The following is a 21,718-nucleotide window of genomic DNA, read 5'->3' as shown; positions in this document are numbered from 1 at the left end:
CTCCAAACCGCACCCGCCCCCCTCCAACCCAAGGCCCCGGCCCGAGAACACTTGCCACTGCTGACACCTGGGCTGGGATAGAGGACCACCTGGGAAGCAGAGAGCGGCAGGCAAGGCCTGGCCTGTGGCTCCCATGCGCGCTCTTCGCGGATGTGACGGCTTTCTCCTCTGTCCCAGGGCTGCACCTCCACCCCCACAGCAGGCAAACACCTTGACCGAGGCTCTGCTCTCGGCCCCGGGATGCCCAGCACTGCTGGAGAGGCAGCGTGCTCCCAGTGAGCTCTGGGCATGCACAGCTCTACTGCGTCCGTCTGTCCCTGCTAAGCTGTCAGGCCGGGTCCCCGGCCGGCTCCTGCTCAGGGCTCGCATGGTGGCGCTGGCCCAGCAGGCCACTGGATGGACCCCGCCCTCCGACCCTGAGAGGACCTCACTGTAGTCCCACTGACCCCTGTGCCGACAGTAGGATGGGGGTAGGCAAGTAACACCAGTCCGCTTCAGAAAACAAAGTCTATGGGGAGCAGAGAAAGCGAAGGGACCTCACTCAGGAAGACCCCATGCTCCTTGACCTCAGGGCCAGGCCTGAGGCATGATGACAAACATGGAACAAAATGAAGGCTGAGGAGGCAGCCAGTAGGGGCCTGGCCTCCAGGTGAAGACAAGCCCCTCACACAGGCCTCGGCCCTACCGCCTGCTACTTGGGACAGGCGTTCGGCCCGCCTGGAGGACGCCATCCCCGGCTATGCTCATGTACGCACATCTAAGATAACCTTTGTCAAGCTCCACACGACTTCTCGTGTGGTCACGAAGGTCACGCTGCAGCCCTTCGGCGCATCCCCTGCACATGGTTTCCCTCGTGGTTCGCCCCATGTCCTCACGGCCTGCTTGGCCTCCCCCTCTTGCCAGCTGCCGTGCACACCGCCTCTGCCTGCAGTGCAGGGAGCTGCCCTCTCCACTCCCCCAGGACACCCCAGGGCTCTGCAGCCACGTCAAGTGGGTCAGGTCGTGACCCCTCCAGGGCAGGGGCGGGGGCAGGTATGGCGCTGGGACCTCTCACCCCCCCCAACCCGCCAGGTGTGGTGTGCCCATCCTCACTCCCACCGCCCTACAGGGGTTAGGGCCTGGGCCTGGCCTGGCCTGGCTCTGCAGCACCCAACCCCCACCTTTCCCCAGCTCCTCAGGATGCTGAGATTCTGATGCACCCTGTTCGAGCAACCTCGTCTCCAGGCCGGCCGCTCTGCACAGCCACCGAACGAATTCTCCATTACCTGCCCTGAGCCCACTTCTTTATCAATGCTACGACAGCATGGCCAAGCAGGGGCACCTTCCCTGCACCACGGGGCTGTGGTGGTCCTGTCCCAGCAGAGCACAGTGCTGTTCGCTGCAGATCTGACCAGGGCCAGCCCACGGTGTTGGGGGACCTGAGAGCAGGAGGGGGGCTGGGCTACCCTGCCAGGCACCTCCTCCCCACCACTCCTCCAGCGCAGGGGTGACACTCACCTACCCTCACCTACCTGACTTGGCCCATCGGGGCCTACCACTAGAGCCAGTTCCCCGCGTCCCACCCCGTTCCTGCTATTTTTGCGGGTCTACACCCTGAATGACACCCTTCTAAGTGCTTTCGCCGTGATACTCCTATGATCTTTTGCAAATGTGTCCTTTAGGACACATGTGAGCTTTAGGACAAAGACTGTATCTTACCCATTTTTCTACAGAAAAACTGCATACTGCCAGAACTAAATGTGCCACTCACCAAACACATTATAAATTTGACCCAGAAAATATTATTTTTCCAAGTGTGGGTTTATTTCAAAATTGTAAAGATTTATATATTATTTATTACATATAATAAACAATTTTTTAGCTTAAAGTAAAAACTTTCACATTTAAAGTTTTTTTTAAAAAAAAAAGTAAAACTTGACATTTTTAAAGAGCCAAAAAAGCCTGCAGCATAGATTTATCCTTAAATATTCACATCTTAAATGCTGTTTAGAAAAGGTTAAAAACTAAAAATCATTTACAGTTGGCAATGATTAAAAACTCCTTATTTTGGGAAAGAACACGTTAATGACACATAATGAATTTCATGTTACAAGTATTTAACAGTTTAATCAAACATGTAGTTTCCACCAGTACACAAAATGGTCTTAACTTGTCACAGCAGTTGTTTGGGGAGTGATTATTACATCAGGAAAACCGTATTTCACAAAAAAACAGAACACTGAAGTTCCAATGCTCTTTTCAAAGTTTCTGATTTTCAATTTAAGAGAGAAGAACAGCATTTAATTACTGCATCCCTGTTGGGGGGAAAAAAAGGAGAAAAAACAATGTAATAATCTGCCTCATATACAGTAATGCCGGAGGAAACACTGCTGCCTGCCAAGAGACAAATGCATGATCACCTGTTTATGTCAGAACTCAGATGCAATCACCAAAACACTCCCTAAGGAAACTCTGCTATCACCTGAAATCAAGAACTGAGATTTGGAAATCATGTTTTAATGCCTGAAATGGCATTTAAGAAATCTTTTCTAGTACATATGCTAATCTTGAGAAAGAAATGTAAATACCAAAAATAACCTAACGAAAGAATTGTAAAAAAAAAAAAAAAAAAGAAATAATTGGATTCTTAAAAACAAAATGGGGCAGCCCGGTGGCTCAGTGGTTTAGCGCCGCCTTCAGCCCAGGCCCTGATCCTGGAGACCCAGGATGGAGTCCTACCAACGGGCTCTCTGCATGGAGCCTGCTTCTCCCTCTGCCTGTGTCTCTGCCTCTCTCCCTCTCTCTGTGTCTCTCATGAATAAAGAGAAATTGTTCTGGAAATAAAATCTTTTAAAAAAAATAGTTAAAAACACACGAAATGTTGGGATGCCTGGGTGGCTCAGTGGTTGAGCGTCTACCTTTGGCTCAGGGCATGATCCCGGAGTCTGGGATTGAGTCTCACATTGGGCTACCCGCAAGGATCCTGCTTCTCCTGCTGCCTATGTCTCTGCCAGTCTCTGTATCTCATGCATAAATAAATAAAATCTTTAAAAAAATAAAAAACAAAAAACTAAATGTTTATAACATTCACAGAATTCCAAAGAAATATTCACGTGACTTCCTTCGCCCTTCACATTTTCTCCACAAGACAGTTTAAACTATTATATAACATTGTTGTGTATTTAAAGTTACTGGTTGTATGTGGATTGTCAGAAGCATGCACCAATGAACTGGAGCATCTGAGCAAATTCCTGGCATCACCCTCAAAGGCAGGGGATGGGCATGGCTTCGAGCTCAGGCTTATGGGGCTGGACATCATTTCAAGGTGCTGAGAAACGGCACGAGACCTCCCTACTAAGGTCCTGAGGACTGGCCGATTACCTGTAGCTCTCTTATTCTACGGTCTGCCCACCTGCAGGTGTCCCTGGTCTGCTTTCATGCTCATTAGCACTTGTCAAAAAAGAACCATTCATTTGAAGTGGAATAAAAATAGGATTTCTACAATTTCCTTCACTGTTCACATTAGGCATACAAATTTGCTGTGTTTTATACGTAAGCTATGTTTCCAGACTTCACAAAGAAGCAAAGCTGTGCCTAACAGAGTACTCGTCTGAACTGGTTTAAGATTACAACTAGTTTTGGTTTTCCCTCCACAGCTAAACCAGTACATTTCTCGAAAAAAATAAAATAAAAATGGCATTTACTCTTGACATAGAAAATAAACATGTTTCTACTGGCTTCAAAGTTAACACATATGTATTACATGCCATATTTTCACTAACTTGTTTTTTCTTTAATGTAGAACTTGTTTTGCTGGCGTCTCTACATCCCATTTCCTAAGTATTTGCAGTCATGGAAGGATCAGGAATCTCCTGTCAAAATTTCCTAACTGCAAATATCCAGGGGGTAAAAGCAGAAGTATGCTCCCAAACTAACTGCTTACATATGTTCAAAACGGCTTTACTTTATATTGGCAGACTCCTACTCATCTTATGTAAAAAATAATTTCTTTGGGGGAAGAAAGTTAAAGTCCTCAAAGAACAGCCTTTTATATCACATTTTAATTTGCATATGCTAAAATTCATGTAGTTGTGTAAAGATGATTAGAGGACTGGAAACAAGAGTCTCACCTTGCATATGGGATGTATGACAGGCTGTACCTGCAAGAAAAGTTCAAAGATATTGAGACCATCTAAATAGTTTTTCCGCATGCCAAGTCGCCTTACATGAACACCACAGAAAATATAGCTGCACGATATTGTACAGTAATCCTCAAAACAAGGCCCCAGACCAGTAATAACAGTATCAGCCAGGAATTGGTTAAAAATGCAAATGACTGTGCCCCACCCCCTATTTCCTGACCAAGAAACTCTGTGTTTTACAAACTCTTTATGTGCCCCTGCATCAGACTGCATCTGATGAAGTCTAGGCTGGGGATACTAGAAATGACCCTTTGGGTTTTTTAAATAAAAATTGTAAAGTAAAAAAAAATAAATAAATTGTAAAGTGAGAATAAACTGCATTCTCCTTTAGCAGGAAAGCCAACCATTAAGTACAGATGATGCAATAGAAAAAGCAACATATTATAGAAAAAGGCCAAGGAATTTGATTCTAATCTCCCCACAGGTCACTGACACAGAGCCAAACAACACGCAGAGGAGCGCACACAGCACCCAGCAGTGTTCCAGCCATCAGTGGAGAGAGAGCCAGGGCCAAGGCAAAGGCTGATCTCTGGACGGGCCACGCCAGAGACGATGGATTGGGGGGTAGGGGGGTGGGGACTGGGTCTTAGAGGGAGCAAAGCAACTGTAGCTCTGAAGAGAAAAGGAAACACCCCTGAAAATGTCGCATGTGCAAAAACAAGGAAGCGTGGGAAGCGGAGCTCATCTAATCCAATCCCATGCCCACTGGGCCTTTCTCGCAGCTGAACTAGATGCAGTCCACAGCAGGAAAGGGCTTCCTGGAGGGGAGCGCGTGGTCAGGGAATATTGGGAAGGAGGGACGGGGAAGTGAGGCAGAGGGAGGGGCAGGGGAGCTATTTACATCCACAGGCAGCTGACTCTGGCACAACAGGACTTTGACCTTCTCTGGTCCACTTAAACGTGGATTTTTTTTTAATAAATACTTTGGGAGATTTTTTGCTGGAGATCTGTGACAATTTGAAAAAATTCACAAATGAATGCCTTGGCCTAGGAATACCAAAAAGAATTAAGAAACAGGTATTATTGTAAGAATACAGTATATACGACGTATTGTTCAGCTGTTTATGTAAGTGGTCAGGCTTCTGGTCAACAGCAGGCCTTTAGGAGGTGAGTTTTGGGGCAGTCCAAGGATATACACAGGTGTTCGACTAGGTGGGGGCTAGTGCCCCTAATCCCCGAGGTGTTGAACGGTCAACCACATTCACTGATGATTCAGATGGGGCAGCGTCAGTTATCACAGGGCCACACGCAGCAGAAAGAATTCTACTCTGTAATTATCCAGCAATACAGTGCAAAGGGAATAGCAAACCAACATTCTCTGGGGCTTCTCCTGTGATATGGCCTCACTTTTATGGCTTCGCATAGTATCACCTATATTTCTCGTCATTTCTCTTTCACGTACCAGGAAAGCAGGAAGTGTGTCACTGAGCTGGCACAGCACCTCCCACTGCCATAACCCCTACCTCTCCGAGCCCTCCCTCTGGTCACCACGGAGCTATGCGCCAGTCTCACGGGACACACCGCAGATCTCACTCCTCTGACCTCCCAGGAGGCCTGGTCCCTCCAGGGCACAGTCTTCATCACGCGGAAGCCTAACGTTGTTCCCAGGCTCCAAACAACACACTTATCACTGCTGAGGGAATTTTAACCTTCTCATCAATGTGAGACTTACCAGGTCATGGACAAGAACTGCAATATGCAGAATAATAAGGCCAGTCCCTTCTTGTGCCACTGACAACAGCAAAAACAGAAATAACAAGTTAAGAATTTTTAAAAATATTTTTCACAAGTTCCATTTTTTTCCCTTCCAAACATGGCCAATGGTTTCATTTACTTTAAGTATGACAGATTCAAGATTCAGTAGATCTGAAGTTTAACTGAAACACTGCTCCATGTACGGCACTGGCTTGGTGGTCCCAAGATAGAGCCATGCTCCTACAGTCTCATGTCCAAGTCCACGTCCTCTCTGCTGCACTCAACACTCAAACGACTCAGCTGTCCCTGTCTGTCCTCTGTGGGACTCCACTCACTCCTTCTCTCTTGCTCCTTGAGTTAGGTTTTGAAGGAAAACTGCATTCTATTGTGATCTTCTAGGATAATGTAAAATGAACAGTTCCTGTTAAAATGGGCTATTTTTAGGATTCCTTGTCCATTTTTATTTATATTTGTTCACTTCCTTATTTTTAGTCTACTACCTACAAATAAATACGTGGTTAGACCATCCCAGCACCAGAAATCAATATTCCACACAGACATACAGGTACTGTTTAAGAATATTCTTTTTAAGTTATCAGTGGGAAATTAGGTTTAAGACTGGTCACATAATTAAAGCTCAATCCTTACATGATCAAAATTAAAAAGACTGGAACATTTTTGATAGAGTATTGCTAAAACATATTATGTACTACTCTTCCTTTTTCTAAGAGTGCAGTTTTCTTGATAGCTCAGGAACTACCTCACATCCCTTTGGAAGCAGATGGTGCAACAAACACATATACTGAAGACTCAGGAGTCCCGAAAAGTGAGCTGAACTGCAATATTATAGTTTCCGGTAGGCGAATGAGCCGTTCACCGTCACAGAAGACGTACAAAATTAATTTCTCTTCCCCTTTTTTTTAGTGATTTTACATCTTTTTTACAATTAAAGCAAGTAAGCTCTACACCCAGCATGGAGCTCCAACTCGGACTTCGAGATCCAAATGCCCGGTCTTCCAACTGAGCAAGCCAAGCAGCCCCATTCGCCTCTTTTGGTTAATTTGTTTTGCTTTGTTTTCTTGCCCTTTCTCCTTATTAGTTTCAACATCCTGTGATTCTCCCATTGCCTGAGGGGACAGCAAAGCAGACAGAGGAAGCAGAGCCGCTGCAGGAGCCTCTTGGAGCCTGGGAAGTAGGAGGGGGCCGTTGAGAGGGGCAGCTCAGTCCACCCTGAGAGTGAGTAAGAACTCACCTCTCCGTTCCGAATGGCAGAATCTATCACAAGCCTAGCCACTAACTTGATGTTCACACACACAATCTTAGGAACACCTGACCTTTGGGGGTTTTAAGAAGCCAGACTTTGAGCTCCTTTGGGATGGCGATATGACACCGGGGAGGGGCCACCGTTAGTAGAAAGCAGGCACCGCTGACGTCACTTACCCAAAGAGCAGCACACAAGGTAAATATCAAACACAACTATAGAAAAGGAAAGAAAAAATTGCAAATGTGAGTCCTTCCAAAAGCTTAAAACATTTCATAAAATCAATGATGCGGCCGACTCTTGATATACTTAGGTACTCCAGGCCAAGCTTACCCTAAGCTTACCCTACCTTCACATCTAGGACTGCAGTGTTCCTTGGCGAACTGCAGGCACCTAGTAAACAATCCTCTGATTACATCAACAGGAAAGATGTTTGAGAAAGGACCGTATCAGCTGCTTTTAAAAAAATTCTTATATAAGTAATGCTCAGTATCCTATCACCCTCAGGTGTACAGTACAGGGATTGAACACCTCCACACACCGCTCACTGCTCATCATGGCACCTGGACGCTTAACCCCCTGACCACAGCTGTTATGAGGGCTCCTGCTAATGTTTCATAACAGAATACTGCAACAGATATTATTAGAAAGACAGGGAACACCCTTACTTGACACAAGGAATCTACTATCATGATTTTCACACCAAAGAGGACATCATCACTCCATGTCCCGGTGTCCCGGGAGGAGGCAGGGGAGTGATCATGAGGGGCAGGCGACAGCAATAGTGACAAGCAGGAGGCTGGCAGGCAGAGCCCTGCATGAGACCCAAGCTCTGACGCCCTGAGTGGTAAGTCAGTTGTCTGCTCTCGCCTTAAGTTCTCTTCTCTTTGAAATGAGGATGGTACCTACTGACCTGCTCTAAAGGGCAATGGTGGCAAATGAATTGGAACTTGTCTGTAATGGGCCTAGGGTAGGGGCTGGCACTCAGAAGACTACGTAAGTGGCAGTACTGCTTCCCTGTCATTATTAGGCATCAATTATGTTAGCAAATCTGACCACGCTCACTCAAATGGAAACGTCATGACTCAAGTCATCACCAGAGTTACATGATATAAATACTTCATGGTCTCTCCTGGGAAACACATTTCTGAATGTTCTTAATGTTTGAGGAACAGCCTTCTCGACTTTACATTTACTGCATAGAGTGCATTACTAAGATGGGGTCCAGGATATCCAAAGTAAAGCCAATCTACATAAAATCTTAGAAAAGTATAAAACTTCTCACAGTCTAAGCATAAGCTAACTTTTAGGTAACCCACACAAAGTTGAATATTAATACACTGCCGTACATGCTAATATAGGAAATACAAAATAACTGGAAAAATTAGAAAAATGGCAATAAATTATGATGAAGCTAAATAAGGACATAAATAAAAAGTTAGGCTAAAAAGGGTTTTCTTCTCTGATAAGACTCACACAGATTATGTGGGAACATTTCCTTCCTACAAATCCACCAAGCTCAACTGTGTTAAAAAGCTTCCTAGCATTACAAGGATACACTAGCTGATGCTGGTCCTTAGATTCGACAACATGCTTGAAGGCAAGAGAACTCTGCAAGAGACACAGACAAGCCCACAAGGAACCAGAGACTCCATGGAGAGAGGGACACTTGAGTTCCTTGGCCCACAACACTCAAAACAGCAGCCAAGAACCCAAAACACACAAAGTACAAACTTTCTAACCACAAGCCCAACCCTGCCCGGTTCAAAGATAAAGAGACAGGAAATTTAAGAGTGATGACCTGACAGCCATGCACAAAATCCATAAAGTGATAATAGATGGCACCTGAAAGACATGGCTATAGAAGCCGTGCTGCTGGGAGTACAAATAGTCACACAGGGAAGGGACAAAAGCCAGGTGACAGGCTACTTAAATGAAGCCAAGCGTTCCTAAGATGCGAAAAGCCTCAGAGAAGAGACCTGTATTCCAGCCACCACCCCACTGCCCCCCCCCCCCCCCCACAAAAAGCACATAGCCATCTGTTACAAGGCGCTCTACAAGGCTGGGAAATGACATATGTCCACTTTAAATACACAGCGCCAACGGTAGGTCTAGACAACAAAAGGCAGAATTTAGCAAGTCAGTCAGTTGAAATAATGCTGTATCATCTAAATTCTCTAAACACACAGCCTTAAGGATATGATTACATGCAGCACAAGATATAATAGCACGTACATAAGAGCGGGCAATTATCTGTAAGATAATAATGCAAAAACACTGCTCTAAGTTTTAATTTTCATTATTTACTTACAAGCATAATAACTGTTGCAAGCAATCTTGTTGTTTCAAACATTTTCTTCAGTTGCTTCATAGGTCCCATTAAGAAGCACGTACTTAAAAAAAAAAAGCAAGTACTATTTGAAACAAACAGAAGGAAGAGATGAATCTACTAATTGGCTATCTAAACATAAATGCTTTTACAAAAAAAAATCTGCTGATTTACGAATAAAAATCTCTCACTAAGTCAGTTCTATTTTTCCTTAATATTAAAAGCAAACTTTTTTTAAAGACCTTGTTATTTTATTTATTTTTTTTTTAACTAAGCTCTAGGCCCAACATAGGGCTTGAACTCATGACCCTGAAATCAAGAGTCACATGTTTTACTGACTGAGAGAGCCAGGAGCCCTTAGTGTTCTAGGACACACAAATGCCTTTTCACAAATTATTCATACAAAGCTACAGGTGATCAAGATGGTTGAAGCCGTCCTGAACTCACAGGTGACTCGCTCCCCAACTGTGCCAGTCCAATCACTACCACTCCTCACCTCTGCACGCTACAGACCAGAGCAATGATAAACGACTCCCATCTAACAACAGTGTGAAGCCCCCAACAGTGACACAACATAAAACTGCCGGGTTGGGCTTTGTTCGGACTGTAGCCCCAAGGAGCAGCACTATAGGGACCAGCCCAGAAAAGCCCACTGAGCTTGGCCTTGGCTCACGCAGGTTCACTTGACTACCTTGATCCAGAAAATTCCAGGTCACCTCTGAAAGCTCAATGTATACAAATGCAAAACTCATACATCTGACAACTACTTAACAGACACCAACACGCTCAAATGTGCACCAAGATCCTCAGAGGAATTCCGGGGCACCAACCCAAAATGCTACTGGGCTCACTAGCGCTCCTCACCCCCGACTTCTCTGCTCAGCACCACTACCGTGGTGGCTCCTAGCTGGTGGGCAGCAGTCAGCTCCTCTCCCTGAGACGGGCTTCCCAAGCAGGGAGCAGAGCACAGCAGCCATGAGCCATGGCTCCGGAGGACTATCTGGTGGAAAGCCTGCCGGTCACCTAATGGGGCTCATCCCAGGGTAGTGACTCACCCTCTCTGTGCTACTCCGCTTGGCCACAGGGTGGGGGTGATCACAGTACCCACCTCTTACACTGGAGTAACAGACAGGAGCACTTAGCAACCCCTACCCTCCCCACGACAGTGCGCCCCAGCACTCAGCGTAAGTCGATGCACACTTACTGAATGAACAGAAATATGGCTCTAGCAGCCTTGCTATTGGGGAAGTGCTTACGGCAAGGACGGCTGCTGACCGTGCCAGCAAACCAAACACCCCGAGGAGCCAGACTGGTATACACACCTGGCTAATGCAGAGAGATTTCCAAGAGTATAAAACACTGCAAAAAGCTTTATGCCACCAGGAAGCCACAGTAATCCAGTCCCCTGAGTGAAGATATATTTTGAAATAATTTTACCATTGTGATAGCTTAAAATAGAAACATGCTACAAAGGGAATATGATTATATAACAATGTACAGTTTAAGTATCGATATGCTAGTACATAGTCTTTAATTATATTGTTTTGTAAAAACAGTTTTCATTGTTATTTGCTAATTGAACTCTTCTGCCTATTCTGTGTATATCTAACTTAGCCATAACACATATGTAAATCATCTCACTCTCCTTAAATCAATGCTCTTTACCAATGACAAGTTACATAAGGTAGTTAACGTATCTCAGTTCCTGACTCTGAAGCTTTCTATACACACTGATTTTTCTTAAATATATATATATATATTCACAATCCATAAACTCCCCCCAAATACTAATTTCTGAATCTCTGTATTGATCTCTGTGTTCCATGGAAACAGTCTTGCGGGTGGTCTAGACTGCAGGCTGCTTGTTAAAACTAAATGACGTTAGCCTGGCCTAAAATAAAAATCATTAGGCAGCAGAAAGCCGTTAACTCACAAGGATGGAGAAGAAAATGCCGCAGACGAAGCAGATGACGAACCACTTCAGCCTGGTGTTGAAGCTGAGGGACGAGGCGTCCAGGACCTTAGGAAGGAAGGGGAAGCAGAACATGTCCTTCGGCTGCTTAGTGCAGCCTGACTCTTCACAGTGAAGGGGGCAAAGCCTCCCCAGACCCTGGATGCGGGGCCCATTGGCTTGTGCCTGCTGCAGCTCAGTGAGAAGGGCAAGACCCCAGGGACCATGAAGGGAAACTTAAGGCGGGGGTCGGATGGGTGCACCCATGGCACTGTGCGCCTGGTTTTTACAGCCCTTAGCAGGATAGCAGACATATCCCGACACCCATGAAATGACAGAAAATATGTTACACATTATAAAACACTCAATAACTAAAAAAAAAAAAAAGGGGGGGGGGAGATGAAACAAGACAAGCAAGATGTGGAACAACGCTGAAGCTGGGTTCTGGGCACAGGAGAGGCCTCCAAGTGTAGAGCCCGAAATAGGGGTCTGATGCACTTGCTGCTCTCAGCAGAAACCCTGAGGGAAGTGAGGGGAGCTGCCAGGGTAGGGAGAGGATGATGTGGTTTCAGCCGGCATTCAGCTTGGGCCTGGGAAGGCCACTGTCTGGAACCCACCTCCCATCGGCTGGCCACAGGCTATAGGCACAGTGGGGATGACCGCAGGACCTCCGAGATGTGCTGGAGGACACAGCTGTGAGTCGCTGGGGGACGCATACACCCGCTTCACAATGGGGACCTGAGCAGCCACCAGTAGTGTCCACTACTGGATACCTAACTTCCATTCATTATAAAAGGTTCATTTAAAACCAATTCAGGAGAGCCCTAGGTACCTCCTCCACCATTATTAAAAACACATTTTTTTAAATGATCATTTATGCTAGACCAACGGCACTCCTATATGCAAACTGTAACCAACTTAGGTGGGCGAAGAGTGGAAATCACCAGGCATGCCTTACACAGTAACCCAGACTGAGCAATGGACACATGCAGATTCCTAAGGATACTCATTTCCCAACAAAGCTGAAAAAGTATCAACAACGCTATTTTGGGAAACTAGAAATATATATTAGGAATTTATGTATCACAATTTAATTTCTAACTTATATTACCATAGATATTTAAAAATAAGTTCACATGCTTATAATGTATTTTCAAGAATAATAAAGCAAAAGCAGAAAATTCCTATGCAAAAGCTCAAAAATACCTCTTGCTACATTCCTTACCTCAACTGATTAACCTGGGAATCCTTATGCGGCATGAAAAGTAGATAAAAACAAGATAAGGTTGTAAATGCAACATATATCACTTAACACATTTTAAATGTTTAAATTTGCTTTAACTCACATTCTGATTTCCAGCAATGTCACCTGTTTATAGCAAAACCACAGCTCCATTTAAACCAATGGACTCGTCTTTGAAAACACCCAAGTACCATCCTTTCTGAGTAGGAAGTGTGGCCAGGAAGTGTGTTTCAACTACACAGAGCAGCATGAACCCCAAAGACCACTCACTGCATGGGAGATGGGCTACAGAGCAGCATCCACGGAAGCCTGCCTTCTAACCTGCAGCCAGAGGACACGGCGATGTGGGGACAAGTCACTTCTGCTTTCCATTCACAAGTTTAAACCACCCCACCATTCCTAAGTTCAGATGCTGGTTTTCAACAGCCAGTTCACTCTTAGCACGATTATTTACATATTAGGTATTTTCCCCTTATTACCATCTTCCAAGTGACGATCTTTAAAATGAAACAAGTTATTTGCATTTGAAAATATAGAATATTCAACCCACAAGCAAATGATTTGTCTTCAGCTTTGCCAACTGTCCAGACTACAGAAACAAATTACGGATTCCCTGGTGCCTTATTTGGAAAACATTCAAGAAAACTTGGTGCTGCATTCCCCACAAAGGAGCCAGAAGGGGCCCTGATCCTCCAGACTCGCTTCAGAAGCACTCAGGTGCTACTTTCTGGTCCAAGCGCAATCAGGAACAAGCCCAGCAGAACCAGCAACCATACTGATTTCTTAAAGATAGTCTCTGAAAAGAAATACACAGGGACATGGGTACCAATTACTTGACATATTATCAAAGGAAGAGGAACCCGAGCACTTGGCTGGCTCAGTGGATTAAGCATCGGACTCTTGATTTTGGCTCCGGTCATGATCTCGGGGTCATGACATCCAGCCCCATTCAGCAGGGGGCCTGCTTGTGATTCTCTCTCTGCCTCTGCTTCCATCCCTCCCCCAGAGCACTCTCTCTCTCCAAATAAATAAATAAAAATCTGTAAAAATAATTAGAGACACCAAACAAAGGAAGAGGAAGCAAAGAGAAAGCATCTCGTGTGCAGGAGAGACTCTTCCGCGACAGCAAACCACTACCCGGAACCAGAATTTTGCTGATTTAGAGAAAGTAGTTGGAAAAATCTCCCAGCAGCAGCAGCATTACAGGTGAAAGAATGAAGCCGAGGCCCTGGGGACACTCGCCTCTCTCCCAGTGATGGAGAAGCCAGGAGCAGAGCCACACGATCACGAAGGGGCCGGCTGTCTTGGCCTGAGCCCTGCTCCAGGGTGACTACCACCTTAACGAGCACCCTGAGTGCAGGACTCCCACCAGTCCTCCTTCAAAACGACGGTGGGCAGGAGGAGGGCCACCAGAGCGACAGCGAGCACGGGGAACAGGTGTCCACAGACGCTCTCGAGGGAGGTCAGCATTGCCTTCTCGGGTCCCGGCTCCTGACTCAGTCTCCTCCGTGACTAGCAGGCCCACCTCACTCCTGGCACCAACAGCTCCCCCTGTCCTTCTCTCTCACTCGGGGCCCCTGACCACAGGTCCTACACTGGATCCCAGGGGAGCCTTGGATAATCGTACATCCACAGGGATTGCCCGGAATTTCTGTTCCTCAACCCCTAATCTCAGTGGCCCATGCCCTCCACTCCACCAAGTGACCCAGGACGCTCTCGTGGCCCAAAATCTCTCCATATCCAAACTTCAAGCCGCTGCTCTTGGACCCCAAAGTCCTCCAGGTGGCACGCTCGTCCAGCCCACCAGCTCAGTAAGACAGTTAAAATTCCCTTTCTGCTGCTTCCATCTGGCAAAATGCCACCATCAAGCCTGCTTCCTCTTCCTCTGAGCAGTCATGTGGCAAGGCGGGGGGATCACACCCAGGCCATCAGCACCTCCCAGTGGGCCCTGATGCCGCCCGCCTGGCCACCTGACATGGCGGACTGACAGGCACTGTGAAGTCAATGTGCCTTCGCACTCTACTGACCACAGATGATTTCAACCCTGCAAGTGTTGCTGTGACACTTCTACTGTACAGATAACTTCCCCTTTCACAGAGAAAACAGAAACCATCAACGTGCCCTCCCTCTCCTGCTTGCTGCTACCAAGCCCCCAAGGCTCCCTCAAGAATACCTTCTCTTCCTTCTCGGAAGACCACAGAGGGGCTGAGGTCAACCCACTGTGCTTCAGAGCCCCACCCCTCGGCCTTCTCAGGAAACTTGCAGTATCAGCTTCTCACCCTTCTCGAAAGTGACCCATGTTCTGTCCCTGAGACCACTCCCATCAACCTGAACACATGAGTATGCCTCTTTCAGCTTGAAGCAGCAGCTCACTTGAGTTCACTCTCCAGCCTCTGCTCATTCATTCATTCAGCAAATACTGCTGAGCGATCTTTGATGCCTGTTCAATGTGCTGGCTGAGGAGTCTGGCCCTCCACACATCCTCCTCCCTGACATCAGGCTCTGTAAAACTGCCCAAGTCTTTGGTTTGGGGCTCCCTGGACAGGGAGCAGACCACCAACCAGTGCCCAATCCATGGGGTGAAAACAGCACAGAGGGAAGCCGGCCCTTCCTGGCTTCCAGCCTCTTGCTGCTACTGCCACAGAAAGTGATCTGAGGCACAATTTGCCCTGCCAGTTTGGCCTACTGCCCCTTCCTTTTTTTTTTTTTTTTTTTTTTTTTAAGATTTTACTTACTTATTTACTTGAGAGAAAGAGAGTGAGCACACAAATCGGGGGAAGGGCAGGGAGCCTTACACAGGGCTCGATCCCAACTTAAGCCAAAGTCAGACGCTTAGTGGACTAAGCCACCTAGGCACCCTGGCCTATTGCTTCAATGGGCCACTCTGACCCTGACTGCTCAGCACCTGAGCTCGATACTGGTGACACAGCTGTCAAAGCAATAAGGTGGCTGCCCGCAAATCAGTAAATGCCCACATGCTAGAACATCAGGTGTAGTGTGTGCTATAGGGAGGAATCAAGGAGATCCAAGGATGGAGGGCGAGAAGGGCAGTGCTACTTCAGCTGGGTTGGGAGTCTTGCTAAACGCCTGTGAGGAGGTACCTCAGAGACCAGGAGAAAATGAGGAGGAACATCAGAGGAAGAAAGCCCCTCTCCTCCCCATTACACCAACCTCCCTCCGGATCCACGTCCTCATCTCACGTACCACAAACGGTCTTGTCACCCTTGCGGGTCCCGGAGAGAAAGGGCCCACGCAGGTTAAGGCTATGTGGGCAAACCCTGGGAGCCAGGTTAGAGCATCCCAGAAAAAAAGAAATGGCAGAGGCAGAGGAAGCTGAGCAGAGCACAGTAGTCCTGGGGGACAGGTGAGGTGGGGAGGTGTGCAGAGGGCTGAGGCGCCTGGGGCAGAGTCTGGATCTTACACCAGCACTACAGGAAGTCGTGTGATTAATCTGGACCCTCTCACACCTGGCTCCATCTCGCCCTCCTTCCATTATCCCAGACACCTTGCAAGGAGGGACCCTACAACTCTGGCTACTCTGCCTCTTCCCTGGCCTCCAAACCCCCTCAGCAGGATGACGGAGCAGTCCCGGATCTCAGATGCACCCCCAACACCACGATGCTGCTCGTCACCCCCCTGACTAGGGGGGACAGGAAGTGGGCCAGGTGAAGGCTGCTCCTCACTGCTGTTCCCCATCTTCTCAGGCCCAGAAACACCTGCCTGCAAGATCCTGCCCTCACACTAGGCCACCTGCTGCTCCTCCTCACTGCTGTCACTACCATCTCCTGGGTCACCCCATCACTGCCCCCTGCCCCCATATCACAACTCTTGCTCTTCTAAGGATTGTGCAAGGGGCTCACTATCATGCCTCCACTCCCCTCTTAACTGTTGGGGATTTCATCACTGGAGTAAGCAAGCCTTCCAGAGCTCTATGATTCCTGCTTCTTCATCCTCTCTCCTCCAATGGTCTCTGCACCCTACATCAACCACCAAGTCCCTTATCTGCGGTAATAAGGGCATCATAATCTCAACACTCTCCATGGTCTCAATTTTAAGTATCCCCCTTTTCGACCACCCCTTCCTACTCTCCAGCATCCCTAGTTACCCATCCCTCCACACCCCCTACTCCTGCTGCCCTCCTACAAGCACTCCTGCGTACATCCCCCACTTCTCTGCACTGTGTCCCTCTGATGCATTCACTGGGCAACATCCAAACCCCGCTTAAATCCAGCTCCCCGCCCTGCCCTGCCCTCCTGCTGCTGCTGCTGAGGACTCCCACCTCAAATGGTCCCCAAATCCAGGACCACCACCCACAAGAGGGGCCTTGGTGCTGCCAACAATCCCACTGTTGCCCCCCATCCATTCACTCGCCTGTTCTCTTAAACAACCTCCACATCTTCTTCCGGAACGTCAACACTCACTCCCCCTCCAACTTCCAACTGGCAACCCTATTTCCCATTTCTGTGAGGACGGCTAAGGAGTCATGGGAGAATCCTCCTGTGCTCCAATGGCAGCACCTGGAGCCCACATGAGCTGGCCATCCACGTGCCCAAGCCAGGCTGGTCCCTTCTCTTGTGCACCATATCCCACCTCCTGGGATCTTCCCAACCACGCCTGGATGGCACCCCAGCAATGATCCTGTCTCTTGCCTGTATCATCAGCTTCGCCCTTTTCTGGACTATTCTCAACATCTTTCCCCCCTGTAGTCTGTGGGCTCAAGAAAAGTGACACTATCACCTTCATGTACCCAAGGTTCAGAGCAGCTCAGCACCACTGAACTTCCTGCCATGAAATGTGCCATTCATATACTGTCCTATGCAGCAACCACTAACACCTGCGCCCACCTGGGGTGCCTAGGTGGCTCAATCCGGTCAAGTGTCTACCTCTGGTTCATGTCATGCTGTCCAGATCCTGGGATCAAGCCCCACATCGGGCTTCCAGCTCAGCAGGGAGTCTGCTACTCCCTCTCTCTCTCCCTCTGCCCCTTCCCACTGCTGGTTCTCTCTCTCAAGTAAACAAAATCCTTAAAAACACAACACGCGTGCCTACTGAGCACCTGAAATGTGGCTGGTGTGACTGAGAAACGATTTTTAAATAGTATTTAATTTCTTAAAAGATTTTGTTTATTTGAAAAGATTTTATTTACTATTTGAGGGAAGGAGGGAGAGAGCATGCACCAGCCGGGGGGGGGGGGGGGGGGGGGGGAGAAGCATACTCCCTGCTAAGTGTAGAGCCTGATGGGGGGGCTTGATCCCAGGACCCTGAGACCATGATCTGCACTGAAGTCAGCCACTTAACCGACAGCCACCCAGGTGCCCAAATCTTATTTAATTTTTATTACTTTAAATGTAAGGAGCCACATGTGGCTATGAATCCTGCAGGGTACAGCACAGCGCTGGAGCATGGAGTGGAGCACAGCAGAATGACTCTGGGTGGGGGGAGCCCGTACTGCCCTCCTGACATCTCTCGCAGTCCTATTTGTGGATTTTTTTTTAAAGATTTTATTTATTTATTCATGAGAGGCACAGAGAGAGAAAGGCAGAGACACAGGCAGAGGGAGAAGCAGGCTCCATGCGGAACCCAATCCTGGGACCCCAGGATCACACCCTGGACCAAAGGCAGGTGCTAAACCCCTCAGCCACCCAGGGATCCCCTATTTGTGGATTTCTATATTACGATCTGCCAAACTGCTTATGGCGTCCCCTGAAAGCAGATGCTTGTCTTGTAGACTCTGGATCCTCACACACTAGACTAGAATCTTGCCCCCAAAAAGGGCCGAACAAAGAGAACAAGGGAGGGAGTCAGGTAGAAAAGGGTCAAACAAAAGGCCCTTCTGCGGCACACTGGGCGCTAGGCGCTGCACTCCTGGGCCCGCAGAAAAGAACTAATCAGCAGGCACACACCAGAAACACTGCAGTTACTGCGCGGGGGATATTTTTAATTCTTCCACTAGAGAGAGTAACGTTCACCAGGCCTCCGGGTAAAGCACAGAGGCAAAAAGATGCTTTTGTTTGGCTGTGAATCTTTTACCAGGGACTCAATGCCTTAATAAGCAACTTTTAACTCCGTTTCTTTCACTTCCCAGTGACCTTCCCCGCCCCCGCTCCGGTCTCCCTACTTCCAAAGGACCAAGGCGCACTCACCGCACCTCGTCCACCTCGGGGGACAAACCCCTGAACGCACCTCGTCCGCCTCCCGGGGCAAGCCCCTGCAACCAAGCTAGACCTCGGCTCTCCCCGCAGCTCGCAGGACAGAGCCGCCGCCCACCCCCTGGGCGCTGCCTCCGCAGGCCTGCCCCCCGCCCCAGCCCCCTGGGCGACGCCCCCTGCAGGCCCTGCCCCCCCCCGTCCCCCTCCCCCGGCGCTGCCCCCTGCAGGCCTGCCCCCCGCCCCAGCACCCTGGGCGCTGCCCCCTGCAGGCCTACCCCCCGCCCCAGCACCCTGGGCGCTGCCCCCTGCAGGCCTGCCCCCGTCCCCCCCCCCCCGGGCGCTGCCCCCTGCAGGCCCTGCCCCCCCCGTCCCCCTCCCCCGGCGCTGCCCCCTGCAGGCCTGCCCCCCGCCCCAGCACCCTGGGCGCTGCCCCCTGCAGGCCTGCCCCCCGCCCCAGCACCCTGGGCGCTGCCCCCTGCAGGCCTGCCCCCGTCCCCCCCCCCCCGGGCGCTGCCCCCTGCAGGCCCTGCCCCCCCCGTCCCCCTCCCCCGGCGCTGCCCCCTGCAGGCCTGCCCCCCGCCCCAGCCCCCTGGGCGCTGCCCCCTGCAGGCCCTGCCCCCCCCCGTCCCCCTCCCCCGGCGCTGCCCCCTGCAGGCCTGCCCCCCGCCCCAGCACCCTGGGCGCTGCCCCCTGCAGGCCTGCCCCCCGTCCCCCCCCCCCCCCGGGCGCTGCCCCCTGCAGGCCCTGCCCCCCCGTCCCCCTCCCCCGGCGCTGCCCCCTGCAGGCCTGCCCCCCGCCCCAGCACCCTGGGCGCTGCCCCCTGCAGGCCTGCCCCCCGCCCCAGCACCCTGGGCGCTGCCCCCTGCAGGCCTGCCCCCGTCCCCCCCCCCGGGCGCTGCCCCCTGCAGGCCCTGCCCCCCCGTCCCCCTCCCCCGGCGCTGCCCCCTGCAGGCCTGCCCCCCGCCCCAGCCCCCTGGGCGCTGCCCCCTGCAGGCCCTGCCCCCCCCGTCCCCCTCCCCCGGCGCTGCCCCCTGCAGGCCTGCCCCCCGCCCCAGCACCCTGGGCGCTGCCCCCTGCAGGCCTGCCCCCGTCCCCCCCACCGGGCGCTGCCCCCTGCAGGCCCTGCCCCCCCGTCCCCCTCCCCCGGGCGCTGCCCCCTGCAGGCCTGCCCCCGCCCCACCCCCCTCAGCCCCCGCTGCCCCCTGCAGGCCCTGCCCCTGCCCCACCCCCCTCAGCCCCCGCTGCCCCCTGCAGGCCCTGCCCCCCGCCCGCCTCCCCGCCGCCGCCACCCGCCTGTGTTGCCCCCACCCCGGGTGCAGAGCCCCGCGCAGAACACCCGGGAGAGCTCGGCGGTCCCCAAGGGTCGGCAGGCCCAAGCGAGCCGTGAGGCGGACTCAAGGCTTCGCAGACCCCACGAACACCCGGGAAGCTCCCCCAGATTCTCCCCGGGAGGCGGGGAGCCCTCCCTCCGCCCCCGAGGTGGCAGGTGGGCGCCCGCCCGGCCCCCCCGGCCCCGCCGCGGCCCGCTACCTGCGCGGTCAGGCCCTGCTCCTCGTCGTCCTGGCCGCTCAGGACCCGCCGCAGCTTCTCCATGGCCCCGCTTCCCGCCGCACTGGCGGCCCCGCTCGCCGGACCCCCGCGGCTCCCGGAACCCGGAACCCGGAACCCCACGCGACCGGACATCCGGCCCGCCGCTTCCGGCGCGTCCCCGCAGCCCGCGCCTGCGCGCTGGGCACCTCGAGCCCGGGTCTGCGCCGGCGGGGGCTGTGCTTCCGGTCCCGGTGCTCCGGCTGCGGCGGGCGCTGCCTCCTGTCTCGTGGAGTCGGAGCTCGGCGGTGGCACGGCCAGGGACGTCGGATGAATACACCCACCGACCCAGGTCCTCCCGCGTGTACGCCACGCTCTGTGCCGCAGACCCACGGCCGGTGCTCCAGACCCGACCCCACACCGCAGCCCGGGGCCTCCAGGACTGCCGCACCCAGCACCCAGGATTGCAGGTCCGGCACCCAGCACTGCAGACCTGAGCCCCACACTGCAGCCCCAGCACCCACACTGCAGCCCTGGCATCTAGTACTGCAGATCCTGCACCCAGCACTGCTGAACTGAGCCCCACACTGCAGCCCCAGCACCCAGACTACAGCCCTGGCACCTAGTACTGCAGATCCAGCACCTAGTACTGCAGACCTGAGCCCCTCCCTGCAGCCCCAGCACCCACACTGCAGTCCCAGCACCCACATGCAGCCCTGGCATCTAGTACTGCAGATCCTGCACCCAGCACTGCTGAACTGAGCCCCACACTGCAGCCCCAGCACCCAGACTACAGCCCTGGCACCTAGTACTGCAGATCCAGCACCTAGTACTGCAGACCTGAGCCCCTCCCTGCAGCCCCAGCACCCAGACTGCAGCCCTGGCATCTAGTACTACAGATCCCGCACCCAGCACTGCAGACCAGAGCCCCACACTGCAGCCCCAGCACCCAGACTGCAACCCTGGCATCTGGTACTGCAGATCCAGCACCTAGTACTGCAGATCTGAGCCCCACACTGCAGACCTGAGCCCCTCCCTGCAGCCCCGACACCCAGTACTGCAGACCTGAGCCTCTCCCTGCAACCCCAGCACCCAGACTGCAGCCCTGGCATCTAGTACTGCAGACCCGGCACCTAGTACTGCAGACCTGAGCCCCACACTGCCTCCCGGACATCCAGTACTGCAGACCCAGGGTCCACTACTTCAGACCAAAAACCAGTGCTACAGCCCCGACGTCCAGGGCAACAAATGCATCAGGCCTGATGCCAGGAGTAGAATACTGGGGGCTGATTTAGGAATCTTGACAGGTAGTGAAGGTTTCAGTTCTAAACTGCACATCTCCTTCCTAAGAGTGAAGTTCTCAAAACACCTTCACCTGCAAG

General features: G+C 51.2%; 1 protein-coding gene across 2 annotated transcripts; it reads right to left on the bottom strand.

Annotated features, from left to right (window-relative positions):
• Window positions 1-1,781: 1,781 nt before the first annotated feature.
• On the bottom strand, window positions 1,782-20,818 carry SFT2D1 (SFT2 domain containing 1). 2 transcript variants are annotated; one of them, XM_026015918.2, is made up of 8 exons: window positions 20,340-20,818; window positions 11,400-11,486; window positions 10,789-10,871; window positions 9,449-9,530; window positions 7,317-7,352; window positions 5,854-5,912; window positions 4,110-4,139; window positions 1,782-2,294 (listed from the first exon to the last, which is right to left on the bottom strand). In XM_026015918.2, exons 1-8 carry the CDS (start codon window positions 20,490-20,492, stop codon window positions 2,255-2,257), a joined length of 570 nt encoding a protein of 189 aa, XP_025871703.2. In that variant the 5' UTR covers window positions 20,493-20,818; the 3' UTR covers window positions 1,782-2,254. The 2 variants fall into 2 exon arrangements, with proteins under 2 accessions (XP_025871703.2, XP_025871705.2); XM_026015920.2 differs by lacking the exon at window positions 7,317-7,352.
• Window positions 20,819-21,718: the final 900 nt, after the last annotated feature.

This window comes from Vulpes vulpes, chromosome 1 (assembly GCF_048418805.1).
Source record: "Vulpes vulpes isolate BD-2025 chromosome 1, VulVul3, whole genome shotgun sequence".
Classification (NCBI taxonomy): domain Eukaryota; kingdom Metazoa; phylum Chordata; class Mammalia; order Carnivora; family Canidae; genus Vulpes; species Vulpes vulpes.
This window is presented reverse-complemented; position numbering and strand designations above follow the sequence as displayed.